Source organism: Manacus vitellinus, unplaced genomic scaffold (assembly GCF_001715985.3).
Source record: "Manacus vitellinus isolate BGI_N305 unplaced genomic scaffold, ASM171598v3 scaffold_33_pilon, whole genome shotgun sequence".
Classification (NCBI taxonomy): Eukaryota; Metazoa; Chordata; class Aves; order Passeriformes; family Pipridae; genus Manacus; species Manacus vitellinus.
Genome location: NW_021940478.1, coordinates 6636322 through 6652400, shown reverse-complemented (window position 1 = coordinate 6652400; position 16079 = coordinate 6636322). Strand labels below are relative to the sequence as shown.

Sequence of the window (16079 nt, the reverse complement as noted above, 5' to 3'; positions counted from 1 at the left end):
TGTAAAAAAACTGATGAAAGGTACCTTTGTCTGCATGGGACAGGTGAAATGCAAACTCTGTGACAAGCCACAATGTGTGCAAACTGGTTAATCTGGTTAAGAATGTAAGATCAGTGGATTTTTCCCAACAGGCCCAGATCTTTAAATAGATTGAAATTAAAAAACAAAACAAAACAAGTTAAATGAAGCATCTTGGTTAGGGAGGCAATCAGTTATCACGTGGGCTCTTGTGTTCAGTTATTCAGAAGAAAAGATGTCTAACTGGGAACACAGGAAAGAATTCCAAGAAAGTGACAGAGAGTTTAGGAACAGAAGAAAAAATCTCTACCCAAATACAGTAACCTTTCTATTGTGGAAAGGGTTATATTTCATTTTATTTGCTGTTGGCAGTTCCCAGCTTCATTGTGGACTAGGAGAGAGTATGTGCTTTTGCCTTCAAAGGAGCAGAAGCAACCTTGTTTCACACCATTCTTTATTAGAAAGGGCTCAGAAAGTGCATTGCCATATCTGACTTGGCGGTGCTGATCCTCATGGAGTGAGATGATCATTTTGAGGAACTTGGGGGGACAACCTAAACATTCCAAAATCTGCCACAGACCTTTTCTGCTCACAGTATCGAAAGCCTTGGTGAGGTCAACAAAGGTTACACAGAGACCTTTGTTCTGTTCCCTACACTTCTCTTGCAGTTGTCTGAGAACAAACACCATGTCTGTGGTGCTTCTGTTGGCTCTGAAACCACACTGACTTTCAGGTAGAATGATCAGGACAGTGTCTACATTCGATACCGTACTGATGGAAGCCTATTCAACCTAAGGTGACTGAAGGCCCACACCAAGACCTTAAACCATCTTGTCGGGGAGCTGCTCTGTGCTGATGACGTTGCCCTTGTCGCCCACACAGAAGCAGCTCTGCAGCATTTAACATCCTGCTTTGCAGATGCTGCTGAGCTCTTTGGGCTGGAAGTCAGCTTAAAGAAGACAGAAGTTCTCTATCAACCTGCACCTCAGGAAGTCTTCCATCATCCCCATATCACTATTGGCCAATCAGAGCTCAAATCAGTCCATCAGTTTAATTACCTAGGTAGCCTCATCTCCTTGGATGGTAAGATTGACGTGGAGATAGACAACAGGTTAGCAAAGGCATATAGTGCTTTTGGAAAACTCCATAAAAGAGTATGGTGTAACAAACACTTGAAGAAAAGTACAAAGATCAGTGTTTACAGAGCCATAGTGCTGTCTACTCTCTTAAATGGTTTCGAACCATGGGTCATTTACCGCCACCACCTGCGTCTCCTAGAACGCTTCCATCAACGCTGTCTCCGTACAATCCTAAACATCCACTGGTCAGATTTTGTGACCAATACATCTGTTCTAGAGCAAGTAGCTGTCACAAGTATCGAGGCCATGTTGCTGAGAACACAGCTGCGATGGGCAGGGCACGCCTTAAGTAAGAAGGACCACTGCCTCCCTAAGATCTTGCTTTATGGTGAACTGTTGCATGAGAGGAGCCCCGAAGAAAAGATACAAGGACTCCCTGAAACAACATCTCAGCCTGGGCCATATTGATCAACATAACTGGTCTACTCTGGCCTCCAGTCGGGAGGCCTGGAGACACACCATCTATAACGCTGCTGCTTCCTTTGAGAAAGCACACAGGATCACTCTCGAGGAGAAAAGACAACGCAGAAAGAATCATGTCCTGCAGAATATACCACCTAAGGAGTCTTTCTGCTGTGCCTTTTGTAATTGGATATGTCTATCTCGTATTGGCCTCATTAGCCACCAGCGTGTAGGTAACAAATGTGGATAGAGCCTTCCTAAATCTTCGTTCGCAAAGCCCAGCCATGATGATGAGCAGAAGCAACCACAGTGATGTGTCTCTTCCACAAATGGAATGAAGAAATAGTAAAAAAGGAAAAAATCAATTTACAACACTGAAAAGCCAATATCAATAAGCAAATCAATCAACAAAGCAGGAGAAAGGATGGAATAAGCAAGGCAAGATTAACCTGGTGCAAAAGCATGGAAAGCACAGACTGGCTGAAAAGAGACTTCTCACTAAGCTATGAAGCAGTATTACAACAGAAGTAATAAAATTCAATATTAGAACAAGCATTAGCTTTTACTAAAAATGAAATGAAATTGATCACCCCTCTCCTTCCATTATTGCACCTTTTGGAAGCATCTTGCATGACTGAGAAGGCAAATATTCTTACATTTATGTCAACATCAGTTCAAACACATCAAATCATATAGATGGCAACAATGTGATTATTGCTTTGCTGGGTCACAAGAAATGTAATTTTGCCAGGGAAAAGTATGCAGTAAGAAGGAATCAGACTCCTTAATTCAAGGAAAAGGTAAGTAAAAATCATATGCTAAGCAAGAATATAATAAATCTAAGAGAAAAGGTAGAAAGCAACTCTACCAAAATATAGGTTGTTTTGGGTTTGTTGTTTGGGGGTTTTTTTTGCATTTTAAACAGGGAAAGCAAAATGCAAGATTTTCATTGCTGAAATATAACTGCCAAAATAAAAGGGCCTTTACTGCAAAGAGAGAGGGGGGAAAAGAGAACAAACAAGAGATTCTTATTCCTTTATGTGGTACATTGCATAATAAATTATTCCCTAATTCCTTACAGTTTTGGCTCACGCAGGTCGCTGCTTATCTGAGTTGGCGGGAAACATGCAAAGCAGCTATACCCTGAGGAGAAGGGGGAATCCACTAGTGGACATTAGATGATAAATAGTACAATAACCTGGCATGATTACAGGCCATGTTGCACATTCCTCTCTGGAGTTTTGATTTGTTATCTAGGGCTGGAGTGGAAAACATACACAGAGAAGGACAGAAGCAGAGGAAGCCGGACGGAGCTGCAGCATCCAAATGATTCCATCAGCCTGCAACCAGTCACCGAGTCACTCACCTCGTAGCCTTTTTCCAACAGGAACTCAGCCAAGTACGATCCATCCTGGGAATAGTAAGACATAGGAAAATGTTAGAAACACATTGAACAGGCCTGGGAGATTTGGACTGCTTAAGATCTCAAAAAAGGGAAGAAAATAACCTTGTTGTGAGTTGATGGGGTAACAAGCATATACTTTGATTTCTCTAGATTCATATACTGATCTAAAAATACTATAGACTCTTTTTAGTTACTTTTATATTAAGCAGCAGCATATTTTAAGATAACTTGCTTACAAATGCTAGTTGAGAACTCCTGTCTCTTGAATTTCTTCCCAAGTTCCATTATGAAGTGCCTGGGGACATCTTTCCAAAATATCCTAACCAGACTTATTGAATATGAACTATTTTGGACATAAGGAAGGAAGAATATTTAAAACCAAAGTAGTGTAAGCTTGGCATACTCTGCAAACCAATATGTCTCTGTAGCACTGTGTCACGCTGGCATTTCCCTTGCACACACGGTCCTTCCACACAGCTTCTGAAGGCAGCAGTAACTCTGCTTGCCCGACCAACTGAGTTTTCAAAAACATCCCTAGCACACCCTATATTTATACTACAGAATACAAGCCATTTTCACATTTTATGTATCATTGAGGGTTGAGAATTTGGGTTGTTTATTTTTAGGAATTTTCTTTTTTTTTTCATTTACATCCTTGTCAAACTTCAGCTAATAAACTCCCCAGAAGACAATACTTTAAAACACATGCTAGTGCCCATTTTCCTGCAATAAGATGGTTTTTCTGGTATGAGTATTGCCAGGATTACCAAATACAATAAGTCATATCATCTTTATAAATGTGTACACTCCATCACAAACCCAGTAAAGTTTACCCCTCCAAAAGAGTTCTCACTGTCCAATTCAGTGAACAGTACTCATGCCCAAAGTCTGCATCTTCTCACTGACTTTTTGAATTGTTTGTTCCTTTAATACACAAATGTATTTCACCAGAGCCAAATGGCTTGCTACAAAAAGACCATAAAAACACTGAGATGCCACATATGCTTATGTGCTTAAACCCTATTATGTGCATCTGCTCTGTCGTGATCATGGTCAGAGCATTTAAGTGCAAAACAAAGACACATCTCTGTGGTTGTCCTTTAAAAGTATGTTTTCTTCAGAGAATTTTTTTTTTTACCTCAAGTTAAATGAACCTTTTTGTCTCACAGAGAGCCTAAGAAGAAAAAGATACTGAAGTAAGAAATTTGAGAAGCACTATGAGGCCCTAGAGCAGCAGGACTGCCAGTAGAGACTGTTTACTGCATTGATGGCAAAACCCTGGGTATATCTATGCAAAATGGCACAGTGCAGTGTACGAGGGGCATGTTGCTCTATGTTTAAAACTTCAGCATTAGAAAAAAAAATTGGTTCCTTTATTTGTAAAGTCTTACAGAGTCTAGAAAGCTTGAAAACAAGAAAGAAAGTCTCAGCTTACATACTTCTCCCACTATATGTACATGTGTGTATGCACAAAATTTTACAGGGCTACAGCCCTACAACAACAGCCATCAGTCTATGACACCCATTAACTGGGAACATGACAAACCACATCTGCCATGGCATCACTGGAACCATATGTATTTCTGTACATCAAATGATAAGAACAAGACCCTACTGAAAGGAGAAATTCAAAGAATATTCAATGGAAAATGTGGAGGAACATGGGGCCAGAGCAGGGGATGACAGCTATCTTGAATGATTTTGTCATCTTTTTCATTAGTAATTCCTCCAGGATTTAGTAGAGGGAGGAAAACTTCCTAGTTCTCCTTGGTTGCTCAGTCCACTAAAATAAAAAAAAAAAATAAATCAAATAAAGCAGGAGGTGAAAGTGGGAGACTCAGACCAGAGAGTGCAAAGGAGATGAAAAAAAGAAAGGCTGTGATTACTTAGGAAGCTGATGGGAAACAGACTTGACTAGGATTGAACCCTGTCAATAAGGTCTTGTTCTTCTCACCCAGGCCATTGCTCAAAGTTTCCAGTCACCCTGGAACATTTTGAACCATCAGTGGCACTTGCTTCCTCTGCGCTTCCTTTCCAGGTCTATCAAGTGATAGGGCAGGGCTTTACAATGAGTGGGAAACAGGCAGCAAGTGTGAAAGCTACTGCTTTCTGGCTCTAGCACAGCATAGCTGATTTACTGTCTGGTAATCACACGCAGTGCAGATTCATGCTGTCCTGCACTGAGATACCATATCACACGTGGCCCCCAGGTTTCATGTTTCCCTTCCTTTTCTTTTCAGAACAGCAGCCTGTCAATGCAAACGGTAATCAGAACAATGATCAATGTGTCAAAGAGTTTGCAGCTGGTAAGGACAGTACAGTTTCCATCTTTTTCTAATGAGGTCAGAGAGTACATAATATTAAGTAAGCTCTGTTAAGTGATTTAAACCTTAATCCATAGGAGACTGCATTACACATACAAATTCTATTATCAAAGCTATTAATTTCCATTTATACTACAAACAGAGCTTTCAAAATTCAGGAATGACTGAGCCAGAAAAGGGATATTAAAGGAACTAGGTGTTTAGCAACAAATCTCAGTTTTTGTTGTGGTTAGCACATTTTGCTTTATTTGAGCCACATAATGACAAACATTCATTCCGGATTTGTATCTGAGTAGGAACAGACCAGCATGAAGTGCATGACTTGGTATGACCTGTGAAGTTGGAGACTGGGAGGCAGGGTCTTCACAAGAAATACTTGTAATGACCTTGATCCTATTTTGTTAAGTGTTTTACCCCAAGACTATATTATGTCCTCTTTAGGACTGAAAAAACCCAAACAGGACCAGCTTAGGTAGCACATGCAACCAGCAAGGTATTAGTACACCCAGACCCCAATCAGATCACTGAGGTAGCTATGGATAGTTACTCTACTCCCCGCCAAACACAAAACCAAAAAAACCAGGATCTGTACAGACCAGAGTGCTTACTTAATGTGTCCCTCCACTGGGCAGTATGCTATTCTGCTTCAGACGTGTCACATTTGAGAGCTTAGTTTTGCTAATGTAAAGCACCCAGCTAATACTATTCCATTTATAACAAATCAACAAAATCTCAGATGAAAAAGCAGGTTTTGTCTGTGGACAAAACATCAGTCTTAAAAGAAAATTGCCTACAAATTGCCTTTAAGTAGGATTGCAATGAGACCTGGCTCTGTGCAGATATGTTCCAGCTTGAATGATCAAAACAGTTCAACAAGATTGATTAAATAAACCACCTCAGTTAAAACAGTTCCTCATCAGCACACTCTAACATCTCAGACTTAAAAGATTCACTATGCTGTCTTTAGTCAAATAGTAGTTTGAAAGCTCATGCAAAGAATGATACTTCAGCGGGCTTCCAAGACACAGCAGCAGGTTTCCAACTGCAGCTGCCTTACAACATGTCTGTAAAATTCCTAGACAAAAGAAAACAGTCACATAAACTAGCGTGAGACAATTTTAGGATGCAATATTTTATGTTTAATACAGTAGTTAAAGTCAAGAACTAAAATAAGCTTTGAAACTACCAAAGAAAACCTCTTCCAATGGAGTGAAGAAATTGAGACATAAACAAGTTAGACAGTGCTTTGCCACAATCATCTGGAATAAAAACAGTATCAAGTTTGACTTGATCCATGAGCAAAGAATAGGACAATTTATACAGAAAACTGAAAACAAGTGGAACTAAATAGCCTGTTTAACAATCAAATATCCTTTATTTTGCACTGTTTTACACAGGGAAACTCCACTTGCAATGAATTCATTTTGAATTTATATTGACACATTCAGAGAAGGCTGTAAAAGCAACTTGAAATGCAAGACATCTTCATCCTCTTCCTTTGATATGGGCAGTTCCAACACTGTTCCACACAGCTCCTGGATTCAAGAACTAGATAACATCCTACCTATGATCTGCTAATAAAGAGGAGTGGAAGAAAGTACTAGATGTATGAAAAAGCAAGGGAAAAGAGACCAAGAGGAGGAGGAATAGGGTTCTTTTATTACTATTCCTAGAACTCCGGGAGAAGTGTATGGAGTGCCTTTTCAGAAGGAGGGAAAAAGAATTAAAGACCTAACAAATTATGCAAGTTTATTATGACTATATTCCTGAGGAGAAAGGGCTCTGAATTGCAGGGGAATAATATAAACAACTGAAAACAAACATCCCTACAGAATACCAAGTTTTCCGAATTCATTACACCTTTGGAAAAAAGGTGTAACAATTTTCCACATACCACAGAAAAGGCCAAGGGTGCTTCTATTTATAAAATTCAAAACTGATTGAGGCTAGTGCCATGCTTTTAGGAATTACTGGAAAGGTGAGTTTATGGAAGTTCAAACTACAGATGGTGTCAATTATCAAGGTCATTCTTAGTTCTAAATTCCTTTTGAACTACAAACTATAGCTGTGCTCTGCTGAAGTTAAATTTTGATAGGGTCAATTAATCTGTTTGGGGGACAGTAGGTGGAGAAGAGGCAAACTTTCAGCCATGAGACACAGGTTTTATGTCTTAAAGGCATTTTTCTGCAGTAATATCACCAACAATGCACCATCACCATTTGCATTTAGCCTTGTTTTGAATGAATAATCTATACTTCCATTAAAATATGCAGAACCAGTGCCACTAGTGCTTTGCACAATAAATCGTTGCTTCATCAAATTTTCAACTTTTGCATAGCTATAAGCCAATGCTTTTTCAGAGACTTACAAAACTGAAGTATGGTGACAGATCCTTTGGAGCAGGGAATACACACCATTCTAAAGCAACATCTAAACGATTTTAATGTCAATCCATAATAAAAATTCATTTCTTTGTAGCACTCCAGAAAAGTCTCCTTTAAGAAAAAAAATCCAAGAGAGTAATACAGTGTTATTTTTGTTGAAAAATGCATACTTCTAATAATTTCCAGTGATTTACAGAGGAAATCAGTAATTTTTTGCAGCTACTATAAACAGAACAGTGCTGCACTTTGTCTCAAGTCTTCAAGGTGATACTTGAGGTAAAGCATTAAAGCATTCATAAAAAATCCCCATACTGAAAACAGGAAAAATTATGAACTCTGAAGTATTTAACTGATTTATTAAAGCTGCCACCCTCCAAATGCAGTAGTTATTTTGCTATTTTGATTTGTATTCTGGTCAAGTAAAAATAGAAATATAACTGTCCTTTTGTTCCTGCTGTCAAAAGAAAAACTCAAAAGGCAATAAATGACAAAAAAACCTAATCTTTGTTTTAAAAGATTGTTCACTCAATTGAAGTTTTTTAAAAATTCATTAACTTCAGTACAAAATAAAATTGAGGAGGAGGAAAAGCTATCATTTGCAACAACAACAAAAGCATTCTAATTACATTACTATGTTCTTTTTCAATTAAGAGTTGTTTAAAAGCAAAAGCAAGTTGCTTTGGAAAAGTGAATCACCATATTATTTCCTAGTCTAAGCCCCATCTGACCTCACACACTATTCCACTGCTACACTATTAAGTTATATTAAGAACTGCAACTGTAGTTACAGACAACAACACATTTTTCTTCCTTCATCCCTCCAGTTGTCTGTATCCAAAACAACATTATTCACATCATCAATATTTATCGCTATTCTACTGTGAACCTCAGCACGGACACCTCGTCTAAAAAACAAACCTCTGCACTACTCTAAAGCCAACATAAACAGAATAAACTTCTGTAATTCAAGTTTGCTCCTTACCATTAGGACAGGCAGCCAGTTCTAAATTTTGGGTTAACTTAAGCCAACAACAGTAAGGTATGTCAGCTCGATGTTGCTGATTTATTTTTCAAGTGTTGATACTTAAATATATTAAAATCTTTAGTCTAAACCACATACGATATTCTACAACAATCAAACAGCTTGTATCTATCACACAAACCTCCCCCCAATATCTCAGGTTGGGAAAAACAAGTTGCACCAACAAACTGAATGTATAAAGTTTTTTCTTGATTGCAGGGAACTGTGGCACTTAGTGTGTTACTTCCAAACACACCACAAATTTCCCAGTAATGACAGTCAAGTGCTCGACAGATTTTTAGAAAAAAACCTAAAGATCATGTCCCTAAACTCTCAGGCTGTGTGCTCTAACATTAAAATACTCAAAATAACTACCACTTCTCAGATATGTCCAAAGAACTACTATTATGAAGAAGAATAGAATCAGTAGAGAGCCTTTTGAAGATTTTAAAGAACAAGCTTTTTCTCAATGCATGTTATGAGCCACAATATCCTACTTTTTTCTTCAAATATGAATGACTGAAGTATACTAACATAAACCAAAACAGTTACGAACTCTGAATTTGAGCAAAACCTAGCTATATTTTTCTGCCTCACTAGTGAAACCACAGGGATTGGAAGAATGTGTCTATAAACATGGAAATGCAAATCATACGGACAACACTCCACATGAAAATTAAAACCTCTGCTTATAATGTTTGTAATGGGAAATACATAAGAGTTTTAAAACCCACAAGCTGATTGTTTTACCCATCCCTATTTCCTCCTGCTTTCAGAAAGGTACTGGTATCAGATGATCTTTCACCTTTCCAAAATAGCAAGAGCAGCTCCAGTCAGCAGCAGCTACGAGCATTTTGGATGTGTCCACCCTCTAGTACCCAGATTAACCCAACAGCCCCATTAGGTGACTAACACTGACTCAGGGGAAAACCCCTCAATATGCAACAAATGCAAACTAACCTCAAACACTACCCAATGGAAACCCAAACATGCAAAACCTAGTTGCACAAAGCAAAGAAACTAGGAAACCCAGGACTAAACTGCAGGCCACACCCCCAAAAGAATAACTTTGACCTCAAAATTTCAAAGTTTAGAGTTGTCACAGTAAAAAACCATAAAGCCCAGAAATTTTGGGTTTGGAAGACATTCTGTGTCTTTCATGTTTAAGGCAAATGAGTAATTCCGTGAAGTGCCATCAGGAGGAAAATATGAAATCTTAGCATGCCATCTTTACCTTCAACATCCTACAGAGGAAAACCAAAACAAAAGCAGTAACATGGCTATTAGTGTAACTTGAGGAGGCCACCTGAATTTATGACCACAGCTCAATACACATCCTACCAGAAATAATGGACCCATCTCATTCTTAGACAGAGCTACATTTTTTCTTTTCTTATTTTTTTCTTCTTTTTCGTTTCTTCTTTCTGCAGCAGCCTAATACAGTTGCAGAGGTTAAAGCTGTTTTAACCATTGTAGCACCAGCCTCTCACACTGATGGCTCATGCAGGCTTTCTACCACTTCTGCTCGTTGCCTGAGTTTGTTACTTTAAGCTTAGCCCAAGATATTGTTTCCTAATAGGGTGCAAGGTCAGTTATTGGAGACAAAACAAAATAAACATCACACTTGCTATCTTCTTTGCATGAGACCAAAACCTAGCAAAGGAGAGGTAAATGAGTGTAGACTGGGAAAAAATTTTTTAATTCATTCTTCTGTACTCAGCTTTACATACAGACATAACAATTCTGTCTGAAATGTGGTATATTTACAGATAAATACAAAACCAGAAAGCAAGCATGTTCCAATTGGAATAATGAAGTAGTGCACAGTAACTCAACTTTTAAGAAAATAAAAGTTTGCATAGTTAGAAATTTGAAAATCCAGTTAGGAATGCGTGATTGGTATGTTATAACTTGAACAGCTCTCAGTGTTGCAATATTTGCTTGAATAGAAGAGAAGTGCTGATCCTGCAGTGATATAGTCTGCAAATCGTGGGAGCAAACATTGTTTCTGGACACTTGAAGTTCTAGTAAAAGAGAGCTTGTCTTACAAAGGGTCACAACTCTCTTTGGTATTGCCTCTCCCAGTCAGCATCCTCAGAGCCCAGCTTTTACTGTTCTGGCATCTACCAAAGCATAAGCAAATTTGTTCACGAATGCTGCTTTGTTTATGCAATTTCCACCTTTTCATTTCGAGGTTCTCAAACTTCTCAATTTTCAGTAACAGAAGTCTTTAAAAGGTGGCCTCCAACACTTTCCAAAGTTATGAATTCAGAGTGGCCAAAAGATCAGCAAGCCTAAGTGTGATCATCACCATCCTGGAGCTCCAGGTAGTTCAGATTTCTCTTTACACCAGAAAGGGATAAAATAAGAAGCAAAAGAACCCAAAAACCTATCACAGCAATGAACTTCCTAATACTTCTGCAATGGAATAGAAAGGGAAATGCTCAACTGAAATTCCAAAACAAACAAACAAACAAATAAACAAGGAAAACCCCCCAGAAAAGACAAAGCTAAATTCTTGCAAGAAAATATAAGTATTTGGACCAAAGTGCTACACTTTTATTTACTCTTTACATAACTATTTGTAATATCTTTTCTTCAGGAAAAACTGAAGAAACAGTAACGGGAGAAATGTAGCAGGAGAGTTCTTAAGAGTTGTTCCCTAGTGTTTATACACATGCTCTCCCTCCCCATAAAAGACGTATGTTATGTATCTACGTATCACCTAAATCTACACTTTAATTCATTAAAAAAACCCCACAAAAACAAAACCAAAAAAACCACTATAAAAATACCAAATTATAAGAATCTTAATATGACAAGTTCTTCCTATGCCTTCCAAAACACTGTCCTAACAAAAAAATAATTCAGAGAAACAACTGGTGAAGTCAAAGACACACGGTCTTCAAATATTTGAATACAATACTTTAAACCATTTTTCCCCAAAGATAACACTTGTCAGAATTCCATGTTTTGCAACATTTTTTTATTATGCCTAGAAGTAGCTTCAGACTTGTTGGATATTTTTAAGCAAGAGTAAATATGCTTCAAAGGTTTTGTTGGTTTTTGGTTTTGTTGTTTTGTTTTCTCATTTTTTTTACAGCCTAGGATTCACTTTTTTAAAATACATAATGTATGTGACTATAGTATAATTGTAAATAAACACATTCACTCTCTGGTAAAATATTGAATGAACAAAAGTATTAATTCAGACAGTGCCTACTTTCCTCTGTAAGTAAAGACAACTGTTAGTAAAGATGCTTAACTATATAACAAAGGTACTCATGTTCAAAACATTGAAGTATAGATTGACTGAAATCGGACATTAGACTTGATACCTCTGTTCCACATGGCTGCTCTTGCTAATCAAGGGCTCTGATGCCACATGGACTGAGCTTCCTGGTGGCGAGAAGCCAAGCAGGATAAGGATTATCTGGGTGATAGCAAAAGGATGCAGTGTTTTTTCAGAGAAGGTTGCAGAAGGTCATCCCTATATTTACAGATACCATACAATGCCTTGTGTACCCAACTTCACAGGTTTCCCTTGTCAGCTTCCAAAGGGGAAAAAAACCACCCAGTTTCAATTGCCAAGGTTCTTGCCTATGGGGAACTAGAAAAAGGAAAGCGAGCAATCGTGTTTGCTTATCCTATCTGTCAGGAGCAGGATCTGGAATAGCCAACTACCATAAAACCACCAGCAAAATACCAATTCCTTCAGTTCACACAGTATTAAAGATCACCTGCAGTTTGAGTAAGCAATAACCCCTTGTATTATCTTGAAGTGCAGAAATCAAGAGAATTCTTTCATCCAGATAGCTTTCATGAACAGCTTCCTAATTAAGATTAGGACAGACCAAAATCAAGGGGAAGCAACTGTGTAGTTTAACTATTTCCAACGTTAGTTTTATTCCAATTAATTAAAACAAAAGAACTATTTAAAACTTTCCCAAAGAAGCCCTCGAAAAGTATCAAAACACATTACTCTAAAGAGTATTTGTATTGCTACAAATAAATTTCTTTCATTTGCTCTTCCAGAAAACCTGAACCTAGTTGAATTTAACTAACTTTACAAGCTGTGGAGAGATGGAGTACATAGAACACATTTTAATCATTTTTTGTTGTATTCACAGTGATTTCCTCTAGTCTCAAGGTTTCTTTGCAGTTTGTTTGAATCACTTTGAGCCCTCAGAACTACAGGAAATACTACGGAAACCTCCCAGTCTCACTAAGGTTGCAAACTGTTCTGTTACATTTATTCCTACCAAAAGCCAAATGCCACAGGATCACAATATCACTTCTTTAAAATTCATAAATTCTTTAATTTCCAAGGGACATAAGGGTACACTTTAACTGAACAAACACAGCAGTTTTTGCAAAAAGGCCAATGTGAAGAAAGTAGTATCTACTTTTTTATTACAAAATCACTAGCACTGGAAAATGGCAACTTCCTATCCTTTTTTAAGAAACACTGAAAATTTCAATAGCAGGCACAGTAAGAGAGCTCTTGGTTTGCAAAACATCCAATGTAAACATGACCAAGCAGAAGAGGGCCTCATTTTCAGAAACATGGGGACTCAAAGCAGCCCTTTTTTTGAACAAGACACTAGAAGAATATTATCAGATATATAAACAGTCCCTAAAATGAAGTACACAGGTCCTCCTTTTAATGCTGTTAAGAATTGCAGATTAACACCACCATAAAGCTATTTAGAATAATCTTCATGTTTCATATTTGCAGATTCACCTGACAACTGGCTTTTGCCTGGGCTTAGCCAACACCTCCATCAAATAAGGACAACAGATAAAAGTCAAGAAATTGCACCTTATACCACATGAATCTTTTTAAATGCTCATGCATCAAATCACTACAATATGCTCAAAGTTGACAGAAAAAGCAAGCTTCTATGCTGAACTACATCACACATGGAAAACTAATTTGAGCAGCCCTTTATGAGTTCATCACCACATCAAGTAAACTACTCTGCATCAAACCATCTCTCTTGTTCCTCTGCCTCATTCCAAGAGAAAGGGCATCATCCATTCCCCTCCCATTCCTCCCTTTAAAGGGTTATCTGTTATTCAGAAAGCTTGAAGAGGCATCATAACAGGACTTTTATTTAATAAGTCACCTGATTTGTGATCTGTGCCCTGACCAAACTATACTAGAGGGTACCCTTTAGAGCATACTTACTCTTCAGGGGCTGATTGCATTTACTTAGGGTATCAGGAAATACACTGAACAAGGTCTGAGGATGCCCTACACAAGGTTTGGGCGGGGGTCGCGAAAACTGAAGGATGAATGCGGAGGGGGGAAGGAATGTCTCCCCCTGACACGTGGAAGCTGAGAAGTTGCAGCAGCTGGAACAGAGAGAAGCCAAACCAAACAGGCTTTTTCTGGATAAGAACTTTTGGTGAAAAGTATTTGGGGTATAAAAAACCGAGCAAGACCCAGAAATCCTGCAACCTGGAGAGGAAAGAGTGAACATCTTACTCTCTGGGAGGAACCTTCACAAACCAGGGAGAAAGGACTCAAAGCTGACTCCCTGGACCTCGTGATGAAGACCTGGTAAAGCAAATGTTCCTTTGCAGTCCAGGAGGAGACCTCGGCAGAAGCTGAGGAGCTGGTGGAGGTGCAAAAAGCCCCTTCCCTGATACCCCAATGAGAGAGAGACTTTAACTATCATCCTGGAGGGTTTTTCTTCTGAACTGATGTCAGAGGACCCCCAAGGGTGGTAGAGATTGTGTTAATACTGTGTATTTATTTGCTTTTTAGTTTCTATATTTATTGTGTTAGTAATAAAATTTGATAAAACTCCCTCATGCTGAGTTGTGCCTGTCAGAAATCTTCTCTCTCGTACATTGAGGCAACTTGTGGGGGAGCTTGGAAATTGGATATTTTTGGGGTCAAACCCCCACAAGATGACATCATACCAGCAGGTATTTTTGAGAAAGTTCTTCGATTTATTACAAGTCACAAAGAAGAGTACAACATATTGCTTTGAGATGATGGTAAAACTCAACCTTCATGATCTGAGGCATCACAACTACACCCTTTCCCTCCCTCCCTTCTCAGAGAGCAGTTGTGCTGCCTGACACACAGCACTACATTTCATTCACTTAGAGCTGTGACTAATGCTGTAGTCATCTGTGCCATGTGTTGTGTACAGAGAGACCATCCATACGCACAGGCAGATCTCCAGCCACCCACACACTGCTCCCATGGCAGAATTCCAAAGAAAAACTGCGGCTTCATGTTTGCACCTCTTGTTTGTCAATATTACTTTGTTTCTCTAAGAACTTGGCAAACAGACAGGCTAGATGGATTCTAGCTAGTGCAAAGCTGCTTCTTTCAGCAAAATGCCTACATGTTGCAATTCAAACATTCTGCATGTACTGGATGCTCTGTGAGGGAAACAAACCTTTCTAGGTAGTTTTAAAAGTTTCCTTGATTCTAATGATTGCAACAGTTCTAGTTACATATGGAGAACTTTCCTTTTATTCCCCAGATATTTCTGTTTTAGTCATGATAGTGGTTTACATGAAGGGATGTTCAAACTTCAAAGAAAATATTTCCAAGTATTCTCATGCACTTCTGTAGGACAACCTCAATCCTCAATCTAGCAAACTACTTCAGCCATCAGGTAACTAAAGTCTACCTCAGCAGGTAAACTGCAGGGGTCCCAGGGAGGTAGCAAACAACTCTAGTGGAGGGATGCTTATCCTGTTGAAGTGTAAGAAAAATTTCTGCCAAATGACTGGAATGGGACAAGCAAAGGTTGAGCTTGTTACTCTGACATGCAGAAAAGGTAAAATTGTCACTTGTAGTGAAAGTTGATGCACATATCTATTCGGAGAGTGAAAGCTATGCTTTCCCACAACTATTGTCACACTTTAATTTTATTCTACTTTCCTTAAAACAAAAGTATTTCCCCAGAAATGTTGGTGTCAGATACCTAATCAGCCTTCTTGATGCATTTCATGCTGTATGGATGCCAAGCTATATTTTTCTCTATGCACCCATGTTAATATACATACGGTACCTTCAAGATGATTGAATCTAGTCAAGTAAAGAGCATTTCATGTAATCTTGTACACAAAGTCCTCTTATTGGTTCATTTACACAAAAGCAGTAGCTAAGCTCACCACTAGCTCCTGAACAACATCAGGAATCATTTGAGCACACACATTTCATGCATGGGGTCAAATGCATTTCTGATCTATGACAATTCAGTTTTCCTTCAAGAACACAAGGAAATAAGCGGGTATATTCCTCACTTGATCACCCATACCCTCAACAGTTTAATTGTTCTATGCTTTATTGATGCAGAATCACAATAATTGCATTGCATCGTGCTTCTTCCTTCCCCCTTTCATGGAAGCTAGCAA

At 38.5% G+C, this 16079-nt stretch overlaps 1 protein-coding gene across 1 annotated transcript in view; it reads right to left on the bottom strand.

Annotated features, from left to right (window-relative positions):
* GMDS (GDP-mannose 4,6-dehydratase) overlaps positions 1-3496 on the bottom strand; it is a 350100-nt gene extending 346604 nt beyond the window's left edge. The window contains exons 1-2 of the mRNA XM_018076849.2: positions 3368-3496; positions 2926-2970 (exon numbers count right to left, since the gene is read on the bottom strand). Of these exons, the coding sequence (XP_017932338.1) occupies positions 2926-2970; positions 3368-3496 (174 nt within the window). The remainder of the gene's footprint in view (positions 1-2925; positions 2971-3367) is intronic.
* Between the last annotated feature and the right edge of the window lie 12583 nt (positions 3497-16079).